Genomic DNA, 25,631 nt, shown 5'->3' with positions numbered 1-25,631 from the left:
ATAATCACTGTTTAAATGCATATATTTATAATACCCATCAATAAATAGCCTCATCTTCAAAAATATAAATATTATAATGTTGCAGAAGATCAAAGAAATACCAAGTACACTTCCTAGAGAAAGGGAGGGACCCTGTTTGTTAACACTAGTGGACTCCAGGAATAATTTCCAAATCAGAGTGAAGTAACATGCAGAGGGCTTCACTTTTTATAACCTTCTGGTGTCATTGCCTTGCAGATATACAGTGGAGCCTTGACTTACGAGTGTCCCGACTAACTAGTTTTTTGAGATACAAGCCATCTCTCGGCCGATTTTTTAGCTTTGAGTTGCAAGCTAAAATTCGGGTTATGAGCCAGCATCAGATACCTCACTGCTAGTTGGTGCAGCGAACGTCACAGTGAACGCCACAACATCAGCCCAGCATGCAATTCATTGTAATGGTGAAAATTGATTTGACATACGAGTAATTTGAGTTATGACCTATACAGAACGAATTAAACTCGTAAGTCAAGGCCCCACTGTAGTTCCACCCCCTATCGTGGGCTTACAGGAAGGCCCCCAGGTGTTGGGGGTCCCCAGGCCATATCCAATGATCTGTCCTAGGTCCAGTGAAAATCACCCCTCTCCCCCCAGGGCAGTACATTGTTCACAGTTTTTATGGCCTGACACGCCTTGCAAGACCAGTTTCCTACTCAATAATTTCTTATTACCCTGCGCATTTCAAACAGTCAAGTAAAATGCAATGAATGGGATTCCAGGATAAACTGGGTCCATGGTACAGAATAAACTCAGAATTGATGCCTCAGGAAACAGTAGCTCTTAACTCAGGTTCCCACAGACCAAGCCTTGAGCTTTTCACCTCCTTACCAATTTTCCTTTTCAATGCTGAGGTGGAAGCTGTTAACATAAAAACCATTGAAACCTCTAAAGAATTTTTGTGAGTTTATTTGAGCCAAACTGTCAACATATGCCGGGAAGCAGAACCTCAACGAATTGAGATAACACTCCAGAGATTGGTGGGTTATATTTGTATTTATACATTGCAATCAAAGGAAAGGGACATAGGTGGGTTACATGAAATCCATTGGTGATAGACTAGAGAGGTGGGAGAAAGCAAAGCTGGGGAAACCCCTGGGATTGGATAAAAAGTAAAATGATGGACACATACTTAGGCAGGAACAATTAACATGATAATGAAGGAATTTGTGGTATCTGTCCTGGTGCCCAGCACATTAGGTTGTGCCCCATGGAAAGTTATAAGTTACCTAGACATTTCAAAGGCTAGGTTATTATAGATGCAAAAAGACAGATAGGCTCAGTTAAGGCTCACAGACCTTGTCAGTGAAGATACCGGCCTAGGATATAACTACCCACCATAACTGCTTTTAGTTAAAGTTTAATTCAGACCATCCTTTGTGGTTCCTTTAGGTCTCTGAGTTTGCAAGACTGCCATGCAGGCCTTCCCTGAGCTTTTCAGGTTAGCATGTGGCCCCTTTCGTCTACAAAGCTTCGGGGGGCTCATCTCCATCACTGGATTCTCTGGAGTCCTCGCTGTCGACCTCTGCACAGAGAAGAAAAACCCTTTAGTGTCTCAGGGTGGGGCCAGGGAGCCCACTGACAGGAAACCCCTTCATGATAGCACTAGGGAGATCTAGAAGCTAAGTTAACTCAGGTCCCCCTGGTCTGTGCCCGAATGTGTGTGACCTGCAGGTTCCTCCAAGTCCTACCCAGAAGGTGGAGAAGTTCATTTGCAGAGGGCAGCTTTGTCTATCCTGCAGCACACTTTTTCCCCCCACCCTCACTCTATTCCCTCTCTCCATCCTCAGTCTATTTCTGATCCCCACCTTCATTCTACCTCTTCTTTCATTCTCATTTGACTTCTTCACTTTTCTATTGGGTGAAATAATTTTCACTAGTTATGTCTGGTGATGGTATGTCTTTATATCTCTCCTGTTCTGCATGATTTTTCTCTCTTCTAATGAATATCTTGACTCTTTATTTTTCTTTACAACCGTCACTTTCTTCTCTTGCATAGAAATAGTCTCTCTGACATTAAACCAACCATTTTTTCTTTTGTTTATTTTTTCAACTACTGGGGACATTTTTCTCTGGTCGTGGCCCTTAGTACCCCATCCTGAGCACACTACTTAAGGCACTGGTTACCTCCCCTTTTTACCTCTAAACAAGGCCACCAGAACTGTATCCCTAGGTCCTGATAACTCGTCCCAGACCCTTGCCTGGGACCAGGATTCACTTCACACATTCTTTCAGTCAGTCTTACCTATACTGTCAGAAGTCTGGTCACAGTCACTTCTTTCTTGGGCTTCCCATTCAACTCATGAATTAAAAAATGTTTTTTCATTCTTTATATACATCAGGTGTTCAGAGCAGAAATGAATTTGGTTTCCATGGTGGGGTAGCTCCAAGTTTGTAATAAATGAAGAATCCACTTGTCTCTCATAATAGAATGAGCATCCTCACTACAACCAACAAGCTCTTTTCTCTGTAAGTCCACTGCAGAGGAAAGCCCTTCCACCCCTGTCCTTTCCTGCTGCTCAACTCTGTCTTTTGGGGGGCCTCTCTTAACTGTGGGTTTTGGTTTTTGTTTCTACTTCTCATAGGAGAGGCCCATTTTTATCTGAGTGAATTTCAGGGCCATTTTTATTTTGTGTACATCTTACCTCCTCAATGGGGTTAGGATCACCCCTTTTGCCTTCTTTGTGGTGTCTCCTCAAACCAGACAATGCCTGGTCCTCTCTACCTACTCTACTTTCTACCAGTTCCTCATTCATTGTCTCTTACTCATTCTTGACATAGTTCTCTTTGTGTCTCCCCCATATTTTCTATTTATGATATCCATTTCCCTCTGTATTTTTCTCTCTTTATACTTTATTTTCTACATTATTTTATCATTGCCTACCCAGGCCCAGCAAGGTCTAGGGTGAAGCACTGTAGGTGTGTAGGGCAGGGAGTGAGCTCCTCTTTACATAGGTCCCAGGGTCTCCCTATCTCCCTCTGGTCGTGGCCCTTAGTACCCCATCTGATTTTCCAGTTTATTGATTATCTGTTATGTTTCCTACTTTGTCCTGTTCTATTCTGTTTCTTTACAATTTCTGTGACCCGTGAATGTCTCTTCTAATCAATTTTTTCTTTATCTTTTCTCCATCTTAAGCATTCCCGTCATTTTTAAAGTTCTGCTGATGGGGAAATAACATGCTTCTCCCTTGCTCCCACTCTCCACTCTTTGCTTGTGTTTCCCAGGTTACGAATCTACCAGGAAGCAGTAGCAAGGGAGCTGGCAAGCAATACTGCAGGGGTTTGTGGCCAGGGATAGAAGGCAGAGCAGAACAGGAATGATAGAAAATGAGTCCTTGAGTAAACCACCCAGGACCAGTGCACCCCCCTTCCCTATGGTGAACCTCCTCTGCTCATTATTGATTCCATCGACCCATCCACTCTGTTTCCACCAACCTCAATAGTGTGTGAATAAATACTTTTTCAGTGCAGTTCAGATTTTTTCATTTATTACTGTTTTTCTATGCAAAGTAACTTATGTAAAGAGGATTTAAAAATTAACTCCAAAAATTTTAATATAGAATCAAGGCTGCATATTTTGTGCCACATCCATTGTTCCTTGGAGTCTCCTCTTGGATGGTGAATGTGACATAGCCCTTCCCTCACTGGTTCATGTCACAGTCAACCATCCCTGCTGGGTCAGACTCTTAGATACATTTATTGTTAGTTTATTGCATAATTTGGGTTATAATGTCATTACCCCGTCTCCCCACACACTATACCCTTCACACACACACACACACACACACACACACACACACACACACACACACACACTGAATCCCATCTCTGTAAATTGTTCATCATGATTCCTTCCTCTCAACATTCCTGATCACACCAGCTGCACTTATAGATGAATGGCTAAGAATAGGGACTGATGCTTGTTATATGTTTCATATCCTTAAATGCTAAATTTTTTTTACTAAATGTGATTTGCTAAACATATAAAGGTGCTTTCAAAATCATTGTGAAAGATTTTTTTTCTTTTATAAAAATATATTACTCATTTAGAACATCATTTCTTTTTTTCTTTCTGTTTTTGTTAATCCTCACCCAAGGATATTTTTCCATTGATTTTTAGGGAGAGTGGGAGAGAGAGGGTAAGACAGAGAGAAATACTGATGTGAGAGGAAGAGATCAATTGGTTGCCTCCTTCACGAGCCCTGACCAGGGCCCAGGCCAGGGAGGAGCCTGCATCCAAGTATGTGCTTTTGACCGGAATCAAATCCTGGACCCTTTGGTCTGCAGGCTGACACTTTATCCACTGAGCCAAACTGGCTAGGGCTAGAACATCTTTTATTAAATGACACATCCCAGTGAAAGCTACACAATAACGCCTTCCATGGTATTTTTAGAGCAGCTGCAGGCCTGTGCCCCAGAGAAGATGGGAGAGGTTTGTTGATGGTCCTGTGTGAGGGACCCAACAGGTGAGAGACCCTGGCCCAGGGGGAACACACTCATGACCCTTACCTCACCACCTTTGCTGCAGTTCTGGCCAGCATTGGACGTGATGTCAAAGCAAGATTGCAGCCAGATTCAAGCAAGACAGAGACAGAAAATTGAAGCCAGGTATATGGGCAATAGGTCCAGGCCCAGGCTGGTAGGAGCTGGTATCAACACAGAGCCCATCTGGACCTGAAGATCTACCCGACACTTGCCATCAGCTGCCACCTGACCTCAGTCTTGCCATCTCACTGAGATAATTAACGAGCAAATAGCTTTTCTTGTCACCCATGGCTATGGGGAACTTGTTTTTGTCCTTAAAACTTCCTTTGATTGGTGGGCTTCCCTTACCTCCTACAAAGTCATTTCTCCTTATCCCAAACCCCTTCACACCACATCCTCTCTCTGAATGTCTGTTTCTCTGTCTTCTTGGCCTTTTTATGAGGTTCAGTATCTGATTCTCCTGTACTTTCCCCAGCTCCTGGTATTCTTTTTTTTTTGTATCTTTCTCTCTGCACATATTTCACTACTTTTGATTCAATTTTCTGTCTTTTCTATGAGATTATCTGGGTGTGTGTAGGGTTAAGAACACAGGCTTTGGGTTCAGAAAGCCTGAGTTCATCCTCATTTGACTCCAGGCGAACTACATACATGGTCCCTCAAGATTTCAGTCTCCTTTTTGTAAATGGACAAAAAATGATACTTCCTCCCTAAGGGCAGCTGTGAATATTAAGCCCTCAACTGCCAGAGTAAATGGTTTATAAGTGAGCTCTTAGTAATATGGTTGTCATCGTTGTGTACTTTACCCCTTTCTCCTGCCCTTCATTTTCTCTCTTTCTTCCTCTCTCAAAATACCCACATCTCCTCCTACACATCTTACCACTTCCTCTCTTCCCTCCCTATATGACTGCCCATATCCTTGAATATTCCTGCTCTTGAACAGCATCTACCACATTTAAATCAACCCCATTGTCATCATCCAGGATATCTTCTAGTGAGGTTAACCTTGGGCCCATAGTTCTTAGCCCTTCACAGCTCCACACTGATCTTCTCCTATAGGCCTCTCTGTAAATAAGAGTTACTTTCAGGTCAGTATTGTCTTTAAATCTGATTTCCTGATATACTGGGTTCCTGTTCCTCTGTCTTGATTATTGGGCCTATGATCTCTTGTCATAGCTCATCCCCCAGGATCAGACTCTATGCTAATAGAAAAAGTCCTTCCTGAACTTCTCCATGCTCCTCAACAGGTCTTCCCTGATTCTCAAACTCCACTCAGGACTCAGGCCCATTTCCCATTCTCCTTTCCTCTTAACAGAGGAGAATCAGTTTCTATCTGTTTGAAATTACCTTGTTCAAGGCTCTGTTGGATATCAGGCCTCTCCTCATTTTCTTCTCCATCACTTTTTAGGAACTGTTCTATGTTTGGTATCACTGAAGAGAGGGCATAAGAAGAAGACAATTAGAGATCACTTTGGAGTAGTGTTGTCATCTCAAATTACACATTTAGGAATTTCCACCGCTTGTGTCACTCAGCACTCAGTGGGTCCCAATCCTATTGGTAAAGTTGACTCTTCATCCCTGGGACAGAAAAGAGAATACCCAACAAAGGGGCCTTTATGCTTCCCACACAGAAAGTTGCCACTGAAATGTTAGGAAAAGGAAGTTTTGGCAACATAGTGAGCTTGTTATTTATGTAAAAAATATTCAGCTGATCAGGAACAAATATATCAAAATAAATAATATTCTATTTATTTTGAAATGCATTTGCTGAACTGTTCAAACTGTAAGGAAAACCAGAGGGATTTCCTTGGGAGAAAAACAAAGATCCTGTAGAGCAGTGATGGCGAACCTATGACACGCGTGTCAGAGGTGACAAGCGAACTCATTTTTTGGTTGATTTTTCTTTGTTAAATGGCATTTAAATATATAAAATAAATATCAAAAATATAAGTCTTTGTTTTACTATGGTTGCAAATATCAAAACATTTCTATATGTGACACAGCACCAGAGTTAAGTTAGGGTTTTTCGAAATGCTGACACGCCGAGCTCAAAAGGTTCGCCATCACTGCTATAGAGCTTTATGGGTATAAAAAAGCTTTAAAAATGATGCTGGACAAGAGAAGGTTTTGGCTTAACTGAGTAAGGGAGGATGAGTGCTTCCCAAAGAGACAAATTAGAGGACATGGGAACAACTAGACAGAGGTCCCTGGGGCACCCAGATTCCAGGTCAAAGAGGAATATTCCTTAAAGCTGCAAGCAGGGAGTGAATATTGTGACCCTGAAGAACGTACCAAGATGCCTGTTACGTTTGGAGAATTGCCAAAGAGGGAAGAACACAGCACCAGCCCAGAGACTCTTTATGTAGGTAACCCAGCAAACATATGGAGGAAGGTAATACAGCAAAAATTCTTGGTGTATATCCTAAAGAGTCTAGGGAGGAAACTGAGGGGAGCAGTAAGCCCATACGCCTAAGGGCTGATGGCAGGATACCTCCTCATGCAATAAACCTGTACTGTCTGCCTACTGTGTAACAAATAACATCAAATTCCTTAGTTTTGGAAGCCAGACTTTCCAAACTCTTTTTTTATTCTTATCCCTTTTGAATCAACTTGCAAGTCTGCTTATCACTCTGAAATTAATCTAATTTGTCCTTGTTCTGCAGACACATGGACCCTTTAATGCTGTAAACTTGCTCCCATATCATCTGCATTCCTCAGTTATTATAGTAATTTTTCTCTTGAATTCTCCATCATTACCTGGAGATCTTTTCGAGACCAAAAGCATGTAGAATAAAAAGTTTTCTAGGCAAGTCAAACAAAAATTATTGGAGGACATCATCTTTTCTGAGAACCAATGAAAAAGTAGAAAATTATTCCTTCTCAGGGAAAAAGTAGAGAGTTAAACTAATAGTTTTGTATAGTATCAAAACATTTCTGGCAGAGCAATTGGTTTTGTGATTGATTATTGATCACACGTGTTTTGGAGAATGAGTTAATAAAACCATTTCTCTTTCTTCAAGAACAAATTTGACCTTGAGTTAATTTTCTTGTTCATTACTCTGGAAATCTGATAAAGGTGGACTTTCTTCTGAATTAGTAGGCCAACATTGAGCTTAGAGTTTCAAATGACCAGGTGACTGAAGGTAGGTAAATTGCATGTGGCCTGGGAGGGACTAGATGTGAATTATAAGCTATTTTTTGTCTTCCTTCAACCTGGTGACTCTTGTATCTTAGTGGGGTCTCTGAAAGTTATAATTACAAAGTTGTACATGACATAATGACTCCCCTGTACATGGTGTGGCTAAATCAGGGCAGATCATGCACCTATAGCTATGCTGTCACTTCAGGTAGGTTGTAGTCAACTTGGTGAACTGCTATGAGGACCCCTGCTAAGTGTTACAAAGAAGAAGAGCAACTGATGCCGCACTTTTGAGATGTTGTATTTCCTGTCATTTGTCCGTCTAAGTAAATCTGAATCCACTGTGGTTCTGGTTGTCCTGAGTCAAGATACCTAGTTAAGCAGACCTACATGTGAGTATTTGTACTGTAGTCATTTTATCATAAGCTTTGAGTGGCTACGATATGTCTGTTTTCTTTACTGCTACCTCCCCACTGCCTAGCACTTTCTGTGGCACATGGTAGACATCCAATATATGCCTCTGGGGAAAAATTGGTCCTGGACATCAAAAAATAGGTAATAAACCTAATTACCTTCTTTAGAGAGAAAGTGGGAAGAAGGGAGGAGGAGAAGGAGGAGGAAGAGGAAGAGGAAGAGGAGGAGGAGGGGGAGGAGGAGGAGAGACATCACTGGTTTCTTCCCCCATGACTGTTGACTGGGACCTAGGATTGAACCTGCAATTCATGTATGGGCCCTTGACCAGGAATTGAACCTTTGATACTTCAGTCCATAGGTCAACTCTCTACTGAGCAAAACTGGCCAGGGCCCTAATTACCTTTTTTGAAGGTTTTATAAATATCATTTAAACCAGGGTAGGTGTCCATGATGTCCTCGCTGAACAATGCTTCCAGAAGGGACAGGTTAAATGTTTTCTCCACTTCATTGAGAACATCAATTATGGTTTTCTGTTCCAAACCCGGTGTTTTAAAAGATTCCTTAGACTTCTTAAAAATAATGAATTGGGAAAATATAAATACAGATTTCCAAGTTACAGAAGAGCCCTAGAAAGTGATTTTAGTGTTAATGTATTACAACTTCCCAACATAGTTATGGTCTCATGTACAGTTTTAGAATTTCTCTATATTTGTATGGCTACTAGTTAAATAACTAAATTCATCCTCCTTGAAAATTCCCATTCATATCTAATTTCTTTGTTCTAATATCTATTAGAAGGAGTAAGGAGCAATTATGAAGAACAACTTAGGTTAAAGCTAAGTGATGTGTAGCCCTTTTAGAGCCTGGCCAAATGTTTTAGCAGGTGATGAGTTGCTGTTCTGTTGACTGGACACCCCTTATCCCTTCCCTAGGACTGACTTGGCCTAGAAGTACCTGTGAACTGAAAACTGTTGTTGAAAGAATAGCAAGCATCTATTTTCAAAAATTTCCTAAGAAGACATTAATTCTCTGTGGATTTTAATGTTTTCAGATCTAAGTATTTAAATTGGTGTTCATTGAACAATTATTATTATTATTATTATTATTATTATTATATTAAATGAAATCATTCAACTTATCCATTCATTACAATTACATTTAATACTAGTTTATGCTATATTGTGTATATAATTCCTACAAGGCACTATAAATCTATGTAGCACACCCACTTCACACCCAGCCTATCTCTAGTGCTATTCACCCCACTATAGGGGACACCACGGAGCACTGTTCCTTCTGTTAGGAGCAGAACTGTCTTCACTAATGCCTGCTTCTCTTCTCCCTTCTGACCTTATAAGAACACTTACAGCAGTACTTGAGAGGGTCGCCACTCAGTTATCTAGTTATGCTCTGATGTTTGATTCCAGGATATCAAAATATAACTTAGTTTGGCACTGGTTTACTAGATTGTGACATAATAAACCTTACTTACTTCATATATTTCATTGCTGATGAATCCATAGTCACGGAGAAGTTCAAGGAAAGGAAATGATACTTTTATTATATTTGAAATTTTGACTTTCTGTGTTTTGAAGTGGCAGAGAGCAATGTCATAGATATGCTTGTTTTCTACAGACATCCTAGGGAGAAAGGACACCATGAGAAAATGGTCATCAAGACGCAGGAAGGGAGGAAGGAATTGGGAATACTTTGCGAGAAGGTACCTACGCTGCAGGGAAGTGGGTTAAAATGTGCATTGCAATACCCATGCAAACACTAAATACATTTAAAAAGAAGAAAACATGATATGTTAATAGAAGAGATAAGATGAAATCATGCAGTATTTTAAATTAAAACCAGAGATGGCAGAAAAAGAGGGGTGAGGGAAAATCAAAGAACAAATACAATGAATAGAGAACAGTTGCAAACATGATAGATATTAATTCAACATATTAATACTTATATTCAATATGAATGGTCTTAATATTCCAATTAAAACCCAGTGATTATCAAAGTGACGGAAAATATTTAAAAATTATATCTTGTCAACATAATAAACCTTTAAATAGAAAGCCTCATATTAATAATGGAGAGATATCATGCTAACACTAATCAAGAGATTGATGCAGAAGCCATATTATTTCCAAACAAAGATGGTTCAGAACAGAAAAATTATGAAGGAGAAAGAGGGGGTTTCATATGAAGCCAGGGTTCTGTTTTCCAAGAAGACTTAATCCTTAACATGCATTTACCTGAACACTTGACATCAAATTATATACAGTAAAAACTGATAGAATTACAAGTAAAAACAAACAAATGTACTGTTAAAGTTTGATACTTCAACACCCTCTTTTAGTAATTTATACTTCCAGCAGGCAAGAATCAATAAAAATAGAGTTGATGTGAACATCACTATCAACCAACCTGATCTATTTGACATTTATAGAGTACTTCATCTAACAATGCTGAGTACACAGACTTAAGATGACAGGGAAACTCACCTTCACCATATAAGAACAATTTCTGGGTCATAAAATACACCTTAACACATGTAAAAGAATAGAAATCATGAAGAGTATGTCCTCAGACAACCAGGGAATTAAACTAGAAATGAATAACAGAGATCTATAACTGAAACTTCTTAAATACTTAGAGATTGAAAAATATACTTCTAAGTAGCATGAGCAAAAGAAAAATCTCAAGAGAATTTTTAAATTGAACTAAATTAAAATGAACATACATTTTATAAAAATGTGGTGATGCAGAAGAAGCAGTGATTAATGAGAAATATATTCTTTAGAAAATTAGAAATAGAAGATTACAAAAAAAGAGCAATTTAAAACTAAAATAGAAGAAAGGAAAGAAAATAAAAATTAATTAGAAATAAATAAGTTAAATACTCTCTCATTGGGCCTGAGGGCTTGGTGGCCATGGACTGGGCTTGCCCTTGTATGGGGCTCACTCCAGTATCAGTCTTCAGGAAACCGAGTGAATTCCTTGGTGGTTTCCTAGCAATGAGGGATGGGCTGCGGACTGAGGGAGCAGAGGCTCAGCCCAAATAGCTCAGGCACTAGCTGGAACCTGGGAGCCAGAGCCAAAAGGGAGACAAAAACCAGAGCTTAATCATGCTACCTGACTTAAATTATGCAACAGAGCTATGATAATCAAAACAGCATGGTATTGGCATAGAAACAGACACACAGATGAATGGAACAGAATAGAGAGCCCAGCTATAAAACCACACATATATGGACAGATAATTTTTGACAAAGGAGCCAGAAATGCACATTGGAGTAAAGATAGTCTCTTCAATAAGTGGTGCTGGAAAACTGGAAAGCCACATACAAACAAATGAAACTGTTTATAGTTTGTCCTCAGTACAAAAATTAATTCAAAATGGATCAAAGACCTAAACATAATACCCAAAACTATAAATTACTTGTACATAGAAGAAAATATAGGTACCAAACTTATGGATCTGGGTTGTAGAGAACATTTTATGAAATTGACCCCAAAGGCCAGGGAGGTAAAGGCAAAAATAAATAAACGGAACTATATCAGAGTTTCTGCACAGCAAAAGAAACGGACAACAAAACAAACAGGCAGCCAACCATATGGAAGATGATATTTGCAAACAGTAACTCTGACAAAGCTTTAATTTCCAAAATATATAAAGAACTCATAAAACTCAACACCAAACAAACAATCCAATTAAAAAGTGGGTGGAGGACTTGAAAATACACTACTCCTGAGAAGACATACAAAGAGCCAATAGATACATGAAAAGATGTTCAACCTTACTGGCAATTAGGGAAATGCAAATCAAAACTACAATGAGATATCACCTTACACATGTTAGAATGGCCATTACCAATAAGAGAAGCAATAACAAGTATTGGAGAGGTTGTGGAAAAAAGGGAACCCTCATTCACTGCAGGTGGGAATGTAGACTGCTACAACTGCTATGGAAAGTCTGGCGATTCCCCAAAAATGTAAGAACAGAGCTACCATATGACCTAGCAACCCCACTCCTGGGTATATACCCCAAAAAACTCAAAATCATTTATTTGCAAAGATATATGCACCCCTATGTGCATTGCAGCATTATTCACAGTGGCTAAGACATGGAAACAACCAAAATGTCCTATGACAGAGGACTGGATAAAGAAGATATGGTACATATACACAATGGAATACTACTCAGCCATAAGAAAGAATGAAATAGTGCCATTTGAGACAACATGGATGGACCTTGAGAACATTATGCCAAATGAAATGAGTCAGAAAAAAAGCTAAAAACCACCTGATTTCACTCATATGTGGGTTATAAAACTGAAACTTATGAACACAAACTGCAATGTGGTGATTGCCCGAGGCAAGGGGGTAGGGAGAGAAAGGGGTCCTAACATGAGGTGCCAGAAGATTTGACTTTTGGTGGTGGGCACATGGTGCAATATACAGATTTTGTAACAGAAATCCACACATGAAATCTATATGTTATTGTTAACCATTGTCACTCCAACCAATTTAATAATAAAAAAAAAGAATAAGCAAGATTTAAGGACAACTATGTAATACCTTAACCAATAAAGAAATTTAAAAAAGAGATTTGGTGGAGGCGCTGTTTTGCTTCTCCATAAAGAGATGGTGTCAGGAGTGTACTAGTCTGCAGAGCAGGGGAAGGTGGAAAATGCACGCTGTATTACTAAGCTGGAAAACATGGGGTTTCGAGTGGGACAAGGAACAAAGGTTTACAAATGATACCATGAGGTTCAAGTATGAGTTAGAGGTCATGAACTTCATTTGGAAAAATTTCTTGGACTGTAGTATTTAAGAAACAAATCATCAGTCTCAGGACAAATCATCAGGGCATCTATGTACTTCAGAACAATAAATTCCATCTGCTTACTCAGATGTCTGCAGGAAAACAGTACTTAGAACTTGCATCTAAATATTTAGCATTTACATGTGGCTTACTCAGAGGTAGCTTATCAAACTTGGGGATAAACATTATTGTAACAGCTAAGGTATCTTCAATGCCTGCCTGTAAATTTCAGGTGATGATACAGAAGTTGTAGAATATACTGAAATGCAAGGCTTCAACAGTATAAAGAGTTAAATTATTCATGTATAAAGTATTTCAAGTAGCAATGATTTAATTACATTGTTGGACATTTTTGTTGATATATCCTATTTACTAACTTTTATAATGAAAGATGTACTCTTAAGCAGGACTAAGGTTGTATTTTATCAATTTAACATAGACCAAGTTAAAGTAGATAAAGAGACATTCTATCATAACATACACTTACTGAAACTATTCAGAATGGAAAAATCCTGATTTCAAATAAACACCAAGATGTAATCCTTATTTTAACATTCCTACTTGCTTAGGGATGTATATTTAACCACAGATAGAGAAGCAAAACTTGATTTGATAAATTAGCATAAAAAGTATGCACCAGCCAGAATCATTTTTGTAAGAATGAACACATTTTGATTGCTTTCTGAATTTGTTTTTGTTATTTTAAGAAAAGCAAACAGCACACTACATAAGAAAAAAGAAGAAATAAGTGAAATGGGACTAGAAAAACAACAGAGAAAAATACACAAAACAAAAACTGGTTCTTGAAAAAGATAAATAAAATTGATATATTTTACACAGGCTAATAAATAAAAGAGAAAAGGCACAAATTACCAATATTAGAAGTGAAAGTAGGATCATCACAACTAATCCCATGATATTAAAAGGATACTGCAATCTATGAACAAATCTATGTCCACCAACTTGATAACAATTAATATAGGCCAAATCTTTGAAATACACAAAGAACCCAAATTCACACAAGGAGAAATAGATAATTTGAATAGGCTTCTATCCATTTTAAAAGACCATGAATAAGTAATTTATAACTTAGAACAAAAGTATCGGACCCCGGTATCTTCAATGGCCTGTACCCTCTCGCAATCCAGGACTCCTTGGGGGATGTCGGACTACCGGTTTCAGGGCAATCTCGCAGGCCAGGCCTAGGGACCCCACCAGTGCATGAATCTGTGCACCAGGCCTCTAGTACTTCTGTAATTTAAATTTTAATCTTTAATAAAATAGAAGTCACCAAAAACAAAGTAAAAGAAAAGGAGAGTAAACTTGCAACTTTCAGAATATTTAGCAAATTCTCCCTTATCAAATAAAGGACAATCATATCAATGATAACATTGGCAAGAAAAAATGCAGCAACTCACCTCAGAGGCAATTTAAATGGTCAATAACCACAAAACACAGTTCCTCCTCCCAAGTAATCAGAAAATGCAAATTAACTAAATGAATCTCTGTTACTTAGAAGGCAACTTAACAGAATCAATAAACAAGTAAGTATTTATACTCTTTGCCTCGACAATTTGATTTTTTGGTTATTGACACCAGACAAACTTATGCATATCTGCATAAAAGATATGCATAAGTTTGTTGTTATCATAGCTTATTGAAATTACCTAAGTGTCTGTCAATGGAAGAGAATGGCTTAAAAATTATGGATTATTGATCCCATGGAGTAGTATACAGCTATAAAAAAGAATGAGGGAGCCTGGCCAGCATAGCTCAGTGGTTGAGTGTTGACCTATGAACCAGGAGGTCATGGTTCAATTGCCAGTCCCGGCACATGCCCGGGTTGTAGTCTCAATCCCCAGTGTGGGTCATGCATGAGGCAGCCGATCATTGATTTGCTGTCATCATTGATGTTTCTATCTCTCTCCCTCTCCCTTCCTCTATGATATCAATAAAAATATATTTAAAAAAGAATGAGGGAGATCAGAATGTTTATTAAAGTGAAAAGATCTCTAATATTTTCAATACTAAAATAACTGAAAATGCAATAAAATCCCATTTGTTTAAAAACAAGACACAAATTATTTAGGAAAATCAATTATATGTGTAAATGCAGAGAAAATGATATGCGCCCACAACACTCAACAGGGCCAGGACTGACAGCTTCAGGTGGGTTGCCGGAAGCCGGTCCATCCTTGCTGCTTGACACAGTCGCTGCAGGAAAGAAACATCTGCACAGCATATGTTTCAAGGGACCTGGCGTATATAGCATACTGTTCTTAATATGTTTGCTCCCCTTAGCGCTGTGTGTTTTAACCAAGGTCACCTCTCCGAGAAAGGTTGTTTCCCCAGGTAGGAATTTTTCCCTGAAGTCAGGGAGGGGATGAAACTCCTTAACTAAGTGCCAGGCGGGTAGTTAATCACTACAAACAATCATGCTTAAGCTACATAATCTTTACTCCCTGGAATGGAGATAAGAAACGCCCTAACCTTTGTAATAGAAATTGACAGGATTAAAATCAACTGAGATAAATACGGATGTAACAAGATAATAAACAGCAGAACCTCTCTGGAGAGAGACCAGAACTTGCCTGGAGATCCTGGCTAGGCTGCTGATCAACTGAACGCTGTCTCCGTGTCATTCCTTCTTCGACGACTCCGTCCACACCTTTGGGGACCCCTGGACCCGCTGGGGTTGGACCCCGGCAGTGGGTGGCAAGTCAAGGGGACTTTCTCCTCTACACACTTGCATATCATTTGAAACTTTATGGACAAGAGGTAAAATGTAATTCTTTTGTATTAAAAAATTAAACATATTAAGTAATGTTATTTCTGACCCATTATTAGAGAAAAAGTATTTCTGGACTTTTCCTTGTCAGAGGTATAATGCATTACAGAGCAGAAACTCAAAGCACAGATGAAAATACTCAGCCTGCACTAGTCTTTCGTTTCTTGGTCCTTCCTCTTCCTTTTACTCCCTTCAATCAAGATCCCTGGAGGAAGATCCCAGACCCTCAGCCACAGCTGGGAATAGGCCTAGAGCTGACCTGTCCCCAGGTCAGGTACAAGACCAAGGCACCCAGATTTGAAAATTCATGCTTTAACTCTGAATTTTGTTTTTGTTATATATCCTTACCCAAGGATATTTTTCCATTGATTTTTAGTGAGGGTGTAAGAGAGAGGGAAAGACAGAGAAACATCAATTTTAGAGAAACACATCAATTGATTGCCTCCTTCACATGTCCTGACCAGGGCCCAGGCTGGGAGAAACCTGCAACCCAACAGAGATATATGCCCTTAACCGGAATCAAACCCAGGACCCTTCATTCTGCAGGCTGACGCTCTATTCACTGAGCCACACCTGCCAGGGCCACCCCGAATTTTGTATTTTCTGAAGTTTCCTCATTGAAATGACCAAGGTGAAGTCAGAGGAGCCCCGAGGGAAACCAGAAGGTTCATAGGTCATGAGAAAATAAATTGCTGTCTCAAAGCATCAGAAAGGACAGCTGAGTCCTCATGGGCTGCCAGTTGAGCAGTAGCTGTAAGATGAGTCCTCTGGGTTGTGAAAGCTACACTCACACCAGCAGCTGTCCCTCTGCAGCTTAAAGATCCAATTTTCCCACTTGTATTCCTGTATTTCATTACATTCCACATAAGTGTCCTTGCAAAGCAGGACTGAGGTCAAGGTTTAGACGAGTGTCTAATGATACACACTAAAGCAGCAGCACAGCCAGCGAGAAAATTGAAGGAAGGGAGACAGAGACTGACCTGGTGCTGAGGTCGCTGCCGCCACTGGCCATCGTCCTGCCCTGGGTCCTGCCTGGACCTCTGATCCTTCCAGTCTCCCCAGCCAAGGCCCGCTGTGGCTGCAAAGCCCTAAGCAAGAAGTGAGTGAACTCACCCTGGGAGGGCTCCACCCAAATGGGGAAAAGAGAAGTGAAAGTAATTTTCTGAGTGTTTTCAGACACTGTCTCCCTCCTCCTGCAGCCCCACAGGGATTTTCAGCCATCATGACATGTGGCAGCAGGAATGGAGGACAAAAACAGTTAGTCAGCACGTGGAGGCCAGGGGAAGAGCAGCCCACAGAAATCCTCTTGTTTGTATATAGACACCAAAAACAGGGAAGTAGCTGGAGCTATAGGGCCTGGAACCCTGGAAGTCAGGAGAGGCAGTGACAGAGGAGGGACATGCAACAAAGGGCATAGCAAAGAGAGGGGCTTCAGAAGCCTCAGCAGGAGCAGCTTCCATTCAGATGTCACTGATAGTCTTATGGGGACTTTCTTGCTGCTTTTAAAATTCTCTTTGGCTTTGATTTTTGGCACTTTAATTATAAAGTGTATCTGTGTAGTCCTTTTCAGATCCTACCCATTGGGCCCATTGGGCTTCATGAAGCTGAAAGCCCATTTTGCTCCGCAAACATGGGAAGTTTTCTTTTTGTTTTTGTTTTAAAATTTTATTATTTAAGGTATTACAAATAATAGTATCTCTCTCTCTCTCTCTCTCTCTCTCTCTCTCTCTCTCTCTCTCTCTTTTCCCCACTGACCTCCCCCGGCCTCCCCTACCCCCCAGCACTTGCCCTCATCCCCTCACCCCCAGTGTTTTGAGTCTGTTGGTTGTGCTTATATGCATGCATACAAATCCTTGGGTTGATCTCTTACCAGCGCCGCCCCCAACCCTCCCCTATATTCCTGCTGTAGTTTGACAGTCTGTTGGATGCTTCTTTGCCTCTGTCTATTTTTGTTCAACAGTTTGTAATGTTCTTTATTATCCATAAATGAGTGAGATCATGTGGTATTTATCTTTCACTGACTGACTTATTTCACTTAGCATAATGCTCTCCAGATCCATCCATGCTGTTGCAAAGAGTAAGAATTCCTTCTTTTTTACAGCAGCGTAGTATTCCATTGTGTAGATGTACCACTGTTTTTTAATGTACTCATCTGATGTTGGGCACTCAAGCTGTTTCCAAATCTTAGCTATTGTAAATTGTGCTGCTATGAACATAGGGATGCATATATCCTTTCTGATTGGTGTTTTTGTTTTCTTGGGATATATTCCTAGAAGTGGTATTACTGGGTCAAATGGCAGTTCCATTTTTAATTTTTTGAGAAAACGCCATACTGTTTTCAATGGCTGCACCAGTCTGCATTCCCACCAGCACTGAAGAAGTGTTCCTTTTTCTCCGCATCCTCTCTAGCACTTGTCATTTGTTGATTTGTTGATGATAGCCGTTCTGACAGGTGTGAGATGGTACCTCATTGTTGTTTTGATTTGTATCTCTCAGATGATTAGTGACTTTGAGCATGTTTTCATATGTCTCTTGGCTTTCTGAATGTCCTCTTTTGAAAGGTGTCTATTTAGATCCTTTGCCCATTTTTTTATTGGATTGTTTATCTTCCTTTTGTTAAGTTGTATGAGTTCCCTATAAATTTTGGAGATTAGGCCCTTATCAGATATGACATTGGCAAATATGTTTTCCCATGCAGTGGGCTTTCTTGTTGTTTTGTTGATGGTTTCTTTTGCTGTGCAGAAGCTTTTTATTTTAATGTAGTCCTATTTGTTTATTTTCTCTTTAGCTTCCATTGCCCTAGGAGCTGTATCGGTAATTATATTGCTACGACAAATGTCTGATATTTTGTGGCCTATGGCTTCTTCTAAGATTTTTATGGTTTCCCCTCTGCATTTAAGTCCTTTATCCATTTTGAGTTTATTTTTGTGTTTGGTGTAAGTTGGTGGCCTAGTTCATTTTTTTGCAAGTATCTGTCCAGTTTTCCCAGCACCATTTATTGAAGAGACTGTCTTGACTCCATTGTATGCTCTTGCCTCCTTTGTCAAATATTAATTGAGCATTCTGGCTTGTGTCGATCTCTGGGTTCTCTGTTCTGTTCCACTGGTCTATATGTCTGTTCTTGTGCCAGTACCAGGCAGCTTTGAGAACGGTGGTTCTGTAGTATAGCTTGATATCTGGTATTGTGATCCCTCCAACATTGTTCTTCTTTCTCAAGATTGCTGCAGCTATTCGGGGTCTTTTTTTATTACAGATGAATTTTTGGCACTTTGTTCTAGGACTCTGAAGTATGCCATTGGTATTTTATTGGGGATTGCATTGAATTTATAGATTGCTTTGGGTAGTATGGACATTTTAATGATGTTGATTCTACCAATCTATGAACACGGTATGTTCTTCCATCTGTTTTTGTCTTCCTCTATCTCTGTTTTCAGTGTCCTGTAGTTTTCCGAGTACAGGTCCTTTGTCTCCTTGGTTAAGTTTATTCCTAGGTATCTCAATTTTTGTTGTTGCAATGCTAAGTGGGATTGCTCTTTTAATTTCTCTTTCTGTGAGTTCATTATTGGTGTATAGAAAAGCCATAGACTTCTGGGTGTTAATTTTTATCCTGCTACAATGCCAAATTCATTTATTAAGTCTAGTAGTTTTTGATGGAGTCTTTGGGGTTTTCTATGTACCATATCATGTCATTTGTAAATAGGACAGTTTTACTTTTTCTTTTCCAATTTAGATGCCTTTTATTTCTTCTTCTTGTCTGATTGCAATGGCTAGTACTTCCAGTACTATGTTGAAGAGGAGTGGGGATAGTGGGCATCCCTGTCTTGTTCCTGTTCTCAGGGGAAATGGTTTTAGTTTTTGCCCATTCAGTATGATGTTGGCTGTGTGTTTGTCATATATGGCTTTTATTATGTTGAGGTATGATCCTTCTATTCCCACCTTGCTGAGAGTTTTATATCAAGAAAGAGTTTTTTTAAAAAAATATATATTTTATTGATATTTCTACAGAGAGGAAGTGAGAGGAACAGAGAGTTAGAAACATCAGTGAGAGCGAAACATTGATCGGCCGCCTCCTGCACATCTCCATACATGCTCTTGACCGGAATCGAACTAGGGACCCTTCAGTCTGCAGGCTGACACTCTATCCACTGAGCCAAACCAGTTTCGGTAAGAAAGAGTTTTTATCAAGAAAGTTTTTTTGGATTTTGTCAAATGCTTTTTCTGCATCAATTGATATGACCATGTGGTTTTTATCTCTCAGTTTGTTTATGTGGTGTATCACATTTATTGATTTGCGGATGTTGGACCATCCTTGCATACCTGGGATAAATCCTACTTGGTCATGGTGTATGATCTTTCTATTGTATTGCTCAATTCAATTTGTTAGAATTTTGTTGAGGATTTTGGCATCTATGTTCATGAGGGATATTGGCCTGTAATTCTCTTTCTTTGTATTATCTTTATCTGGTTTGGGGATTAGGGTAATGCTGGCTTTGTAGAAAGAGCTTGTAAGTGCTCCTTCCTCTTGAATTTTTTTGAATAGTCTGAGGAAGATAGGTGTTATTTCTTCTTTGAATGTCTGATAAAATTCCCCTGGGACGCTGTCTGGTTCAGGGCTTTTGTTTGTTGGAAGTTTTTTATTACTGCTTTAATTTTCTCCATAGTTATCGGCCTATTCAGATTTTTTTTTTTATTCCTCCTGATTGAGTTTGGGAAGTTCGCATTTGTTTTAGAAATATGTCCATTTCTTCTAGGTTGACCAGTTTGTTGGAGTTGCGCATAGTATTTTTTTATGATTCTTCATATTTCTGTGGGTTCTGTTGTTATTTCACCTCTTTCGTTTCTGATTTTGTTTATTTGGGTCCTCTCTCTTTGCTTCTTGGTGAGCCTGGCTAGAGGTTCATCAATCTTGTTTATCCTTTCTAAGAACCGGCTCTTGTTTCATTGATTTTTGTATATTTTTGGCTCTATGTCATTTATTTCTGCTCTGATCTTTATTATTTCCTTCCTTCTGATCACACTGGGCTTTTCTTGTTGCTCTTTTTCTAATTCTTCTAGTTGCAGAGTTAGATGGTTTATTACCAGTTTTTCTTGTTTTTCTGGGTTTTTTTAGGTAGGCCTGTAATACTATGAATTTCCCTCTCAGGACTGCTTTCACTGTGTCCCAAAGATTTTAGATTGTTGTGTTTTCATTGTCGTTTGTTTCCAGGATGTGTTTTATTTCTACTTTGATCTCTTTGGTAACCCACTCATCCTATATAATAAAAGAGAAACATGCAAATTAACCATCCCTCTGCTATGCTTAAGCCACGCCCACCAGGAGCAAGTATGCAAATTAACCCAGCTAAGATGGCGGTGGCCACAGAGCTGGAGCAAGCAGGATGCTTGGGTTGCCCCCAGCAATGGAGGAATCCAAGCTTCCCGCCTGCCCTGGCCGACCCTGGGCTTCACTCAAGGCTACAAAGTTTCAATTATAAAAGATAAATAAATCCCAGATACCTGCTTCCAGCCACCTGTGGCCTCCACTCAAGGAGGGGCAGAGAGCCTGGATTGCCAGGGGCAACTCAGGCTTCCAGCTGGACGTGGGTTCTGCTCAAGGCTACAAAGTTTCAATTATAGAAGATAAATAAATCCCAGGGAAAAAAAGAAAAAAAGGAGACGCTGGGAGCTTGGGTCATGGCGGGGCATGGCCAGCCTGAAAATGGCCATCAGCCCATCACCCAGGCTGGGCAGGCACCCCAGCAGGACTCCCCCATTCTGAAGGGGCTGTGGGAAGCCTGAAAATGGCCCTCAGCCCCTCACCCAGGCTGGCCAGGCACCCCAACGGACCCCCACCCTGATCCAGGACACCTTTCAGGGCAAACCAGCCAGCTCCCACCTGTGCACCAGGCCTCTATCCTATATAATAAAAGGGTAATATGCAAATTGACCCTAACAGCAGAACGACTGGGAATGACTGGTCACTATGACTCACACTGACCACCGGGGGCAGACATTCAATGCAAGAGCTGCCCCCTGGTGGTCAGTGTGCTTCCACAGGGGGAGCTCTGCTCAGCCACAAGCCAGGCTGCCAGCTGCCAGCACAGTGATGGTGGCGGGAGCCTCTCCTGCCTCCTCAGCAGCGCTAAGGATGTCCAACTGCAGCTTAGGCCTGCTCCCTGCTGGCAAGTGGACATTTCATTTCCATTTTCCTGATAGATATTTTTTCATCCCTCTGGCTCCCGGGCCGCCAGAGGGATGTCTGACTGCCAGCTTAGGCCTGATCACCCGGGGAGTGATCCTAAGCCAGCAGGTGGACATCCCCCAAGGGGTTCCAGACTGTGAGAGGGCACAGGCCAGGCTGAGGGGCCCCCAGAGTGCACAAATTTTTGTGCACCAGGCTCCTAGTTGTTTAATAGTGTGCTATTCAGCCTCCAAGTGTTGGAATTTTTGTGATTGTTTTTACTGTAGTTGATTTCTAATTTTATGCCATTGTGATCTGAGAAGATGTTTGATATAATTTCAATCCTCTTCACTTTAGAGAGACTTTGGCTATGACCTAGTATGTGGTCTATCTTTGAACATGTCCCATGTGCACTTGAGAAGAACGTATGTATATTCCATAGCTTTGGGGTGAAATATTCTGAAGATGTCAATTAAGTTCATCTGGTCTAGTGAGTAATTTAGGATTGCTGTTTCTTTGTTGATTTTTTGTCTAGAGAATTTATCCAGTGATGTTAATGGGGTATTAAAGTCTCCTACTATGATTGTGTTGCTGTCAATCTCTCCTTTGATATGTTCCAGAAGTTTTTTTTTATGTATTTGGGTGCTCCTGCATTGGGTGCATAAATATTTACCAGGGTTATGTCCTCTTGTTGTATCAATCCCTTTAGAATTATGAAGTGGCCTTTATTTCTCTTGTTATGGTCTTCACTTTCAGGTCTATTTTGTCAGATATAAATATTGCTACCCAGCTTTTTTTTTTTTTCATTTCCATTTTCCTGATAGATATTTTTTCATCCCTTCACTTTCAGTCTATGTGAGTCCCTTGTTCTGAAGTAGGTCTCCTGTAGATAGCATATATATGGGTCATGTTTTCTTATTCATTCACTTACTTGATGTCTTTTGATTGGAGCATTTAGTCCATTTACGTTTAATGTTATTATTGATAGATACTTGTTTGTAGCTATTTCTGTACTTTATGCCCGTTTTCCTTCTTCCCTTTCTATTTCTTCTTTTTACAGCATTCCTTTTAGCATTTCTTGCATTGCTGGCTTGATAGTGATAAACTGCCTTAGACTTTTTTGTCTGCATAGCTCCTGATTTCCCCTTCAATTTTGATTGATAGTCTTGTTGAATAAGTATGCTTGGATTCAATCCTTTGCCTTTCATCACTTTGTATACCTTCTTCCATTCCCTTCTAGCTTGATGTGTTTCTGTTGAGAAATCATATGATAATATTATGGGGGATCCTTTGTAGGTAACTCTCTGTCTCTCTCTTGCAGCCCTTAAGATTCTCTCTTTGACATTAACATTTGCCATTATAATGATGACATGTCTTGGTGTGGGTCTTTTGGGATTCATCTTGCTTGGGACTCTCTGTACTTGTGTAACATTTTTCTTCCCCATATCTGTAATTATTTCTTCAAATAGATTTTCTAATCCTTACTGCTCTTCTTGTCCTTCTGGCAGCCATATTATATGTATGTTACTTTGTTTCATGTTGTCCCAAAGCTCCCTTAGGTTCTTCTCCTGCTTTTGATTTTTTTCTCCAGTTGCTGTTCAGATTGAGTTTGTTTCTCTACCTTATCTTCTAACTCACTAATTTGGTCCTCTGCTTTTTCCAGTCTACTATTGAAACCTCCCGTGGTATTTCTGATTGTAGCTATATCACTTTTGATTTCTTCCTGATTTTTAAATAGGTTGTTGATATTCTCATCCATCCAGTGTATGAACTGTATGACCATTACTCTGAATGCTTTTTCTGTCATGTTGCATGCTTCCATTTCAGTTATTTCCTTTTTTGGCAACTCCTCATTTTCTTTCCTCTGGGGATTGTGTCGTCTCCCCATTCTGACTACTACTAGAAGGTTCAAACTTCTAGTTGCATGGTCCTGGGCCGTGTGCATTGGGAGCTTTGCACAACCTGAGTGTCACTGAAGAGCTCCAACACCAAGACGTGTAGCTGCCATGGGTTGGTGGGAGCCACACTTGCCCAGGATCAGAGTCACTGGTGCTCAATGTGGCCTCATGCGCACACCTAGAACCAGGGACCCACCTGCTCCTCACTGAAACAGAGACCCCTCTGGCATGTGCCAAAAATCAGAGTCCCCTAGCACATGCCAGGAGTCAGAGTTCCCCTGTGTCTGCACCAAGAATCGAGTATCAGAGTCTCTGTTGCTTGGTGCGGCCTCAAGCAGAGAATCAGTGTCCCTGTGTGTGCATGCGCCAAGAATTGGAGTCAATGGCTCTTAGTGTGAATGCACTGGGAATCTGTGATCCCATGTGCATGTGATGAGAAACAGAGTCAAGTCACTGGTGCTCAGTGCTGCCTCTTGCATGGAGAGTCTGGGTCCCAGGTCTACTTGGGGGACTGGGTTTCATAGTAGCACTGTGTCTGCAGGAGGTGCATTCCTGTGCTGCAGAAAACAGACTTCCGTGTGTGCTTGCCAGTATTGAAGTCAGGTGGCACTGCCAGCGTGGGGCGTGGGGTTTAGTCACCCAATTCCATTGCGGGGAACAGATTCCCAGTGTCCACACATGCCCAGGCTCAAATTCCTGTATTGGTGCTGCAGCCCTGTGCAAGGGGAGGGTCTAGCAGTTCCTATGGCCTTGCTGCAAGCCTGCAGGGAGGGGGATGGGCTCTGTGACTCACAGAAATCTGCAGCCAGGATGTCTGGATTCCTGGTGTCTGTGGATCTGCAGCCATAGTCACAGGTCTCTGTCCACAGTGGCTGTAGGGTCCTGGTTTGCATTTGAGACCAGACTGGGTGGTACTGAGGCCAGGATCCTAGTCTCAAGCAGCTCTCAAACATGGGAAGTTTTTAACCATTATTGTTTTAAATAGATTTTCTGTCCATTTCTTAACTTTTGTCCTTTGAAATTCCCATTATGAGTATATGATTTTCTTAATAATGTCTTATATATCCTGTAGGCATTCTAAACTCTTCTTTCCTTCTCTGAATAAATACTTTTAAATAACCTATCTTTTAGTTCACTGATTTTTTTGCTTCTATTTGACTGGATTTGCTGTTAATGCTCTCTACTACATTCTTTAGTTCAGTTATTGTATTCTTCAGCTCGAGGACACTTTTACAGTTTCTTGTCTTTTTGGTGAACTTCTCATTTTGTTCTCTTCCCCCCCTCCCCTGCCCTCCCCCAATTTTATTGATTTGTCTGTATATAGTGTCTTGTAGTTCACTGAACTTCTTTCAGATGATTATTCTGAAATGTTTTTCAGATAATTTATATATCTAATTTCTTTAAGGGTAGTTATTAGAGTACAGTCATTTTTGCTTTTTTCAGTGTACTGTTCACCTGAATCTTCGTGATCCTTGATTCCTTGTATTGGTATGAGTGCATTTAAGTCAGCAATGTCTTCTTCCAAACTTTACAGGTCTATAGTTTAAGTTTCTAGTAGTTATCTAGTAGCCAGGAATCATCTAGCTTTTTCCTAAGCCAGACTACTGAATCATATCAAGATGTAAAGGGGATTATAACCCTTTCATATTTCAACCATAGCAGGTGGCACCAACCTCTGTCATTCCCTCCTTCCTCAGAAATACAATACTGCTTTTAACCTACTGTGTTCACCATGGAAAAGTTCTGTTTCAGAGTCTTCCATTTGGTCTCTCCTAGGAGAGTCATTGTTATTTTATAGATTAAGAAATGAATGGTTAAAAAAAAAAAAAAAACCTTTTTGTGTGTCCTGATTATACATTTAAGAGCTTGGGAAATTTGTAGATTGAGTG

General features: G+C 40.2%; 1 protein-coding gene and 1 pseudogene across 3 annotated transcripts; one reads left to right on the top strand and one right to left on the bottom strand.

Annotated features, from left to right (window-relative positions):
- Positions 1–927: 927 nt before the first annotated feature.
- LOC308522704 (nuclear body protein SP140-like protein) lies at positions 928–16,791 on the bottom strand. Of its 2 annotated transcripts, XM_081096239.1 has the most exons (6): positions 16,665–16,791; positions 15,488–15,659; positions 9,564–9,711; positions 8,472–8,640; positions 5,866–5,949; positions 928–1,561 (listed from the first exon to the last, which is right to left on the bottom strand). In XM_081096239.1, exons 3-6 carry the CDS (start codon positions 9,708–9,710, stop codon positions 1,500–1,502), a joined length of 462 nt encoding a protein of 153 aa, XP_080952365.1. In that variant the 5' UTR covers position 9,711; positions 15,488–15,659; positions 16,665–16,791; the 3' UTR covers positions 928–1,499. The 2 variants fall into 2 exon arrangements, with proteins under 2 accessions (XP_080952365.1, XP_080952364.1); XM_081096238.1 differs by lacking the exon at positions 15,488–15,659 and having other exon boundaries at positions 16,665–16,760.
- Positions 12,704–13,149, top strand: LOC308522705 (trafficking protein particle complex subunit 6B-like; annotated as a pseudogene). The gene has a single exon. The product of its transcript is annotated as a trafficking protein particle complex subunit 6B-like (transcript).
- Positions 16,792–25,631: the final 8,840 nt, after the last annotated feature.

Source organism: Myotis nattereri (genome assembly GCF_964212035.1).
Source record: "Myotis nattereri genome assembly, chromosome: 7".
Classification (NCBI taxonomy): Eukaryota; Metazoa; Chordata; class Mammalia; order Chiroptera; family Vespertilionidae; genus Myotis; species Myotis nattereri.
This window is presented reverse-complemented; position numbering and strand designations above follow the sequence as displayed.

Coding starts and splice junctions, on each gene's coding strand:
- LOC308522704 (XM_081096238.1), bottom strand. CDS start 16,696: ATGGCCAGTGGCGGCAGCGACCTCAGCACCAG. Junction 9,712..16,664: donor GGCAGCGACCTCAGCACCAG/GTCAGTCTCTGT, acceptor CTTTCTCCCTAG/GATGTCTGTAGAAAACAAGC. Junction 1,562..5,865: donor CCAACAGAGCCTTGAACAAG/GTAATTTCAAAC, acceptor TTCTCTGTGCAG/AGGTCGACAGCGAGGACTCC.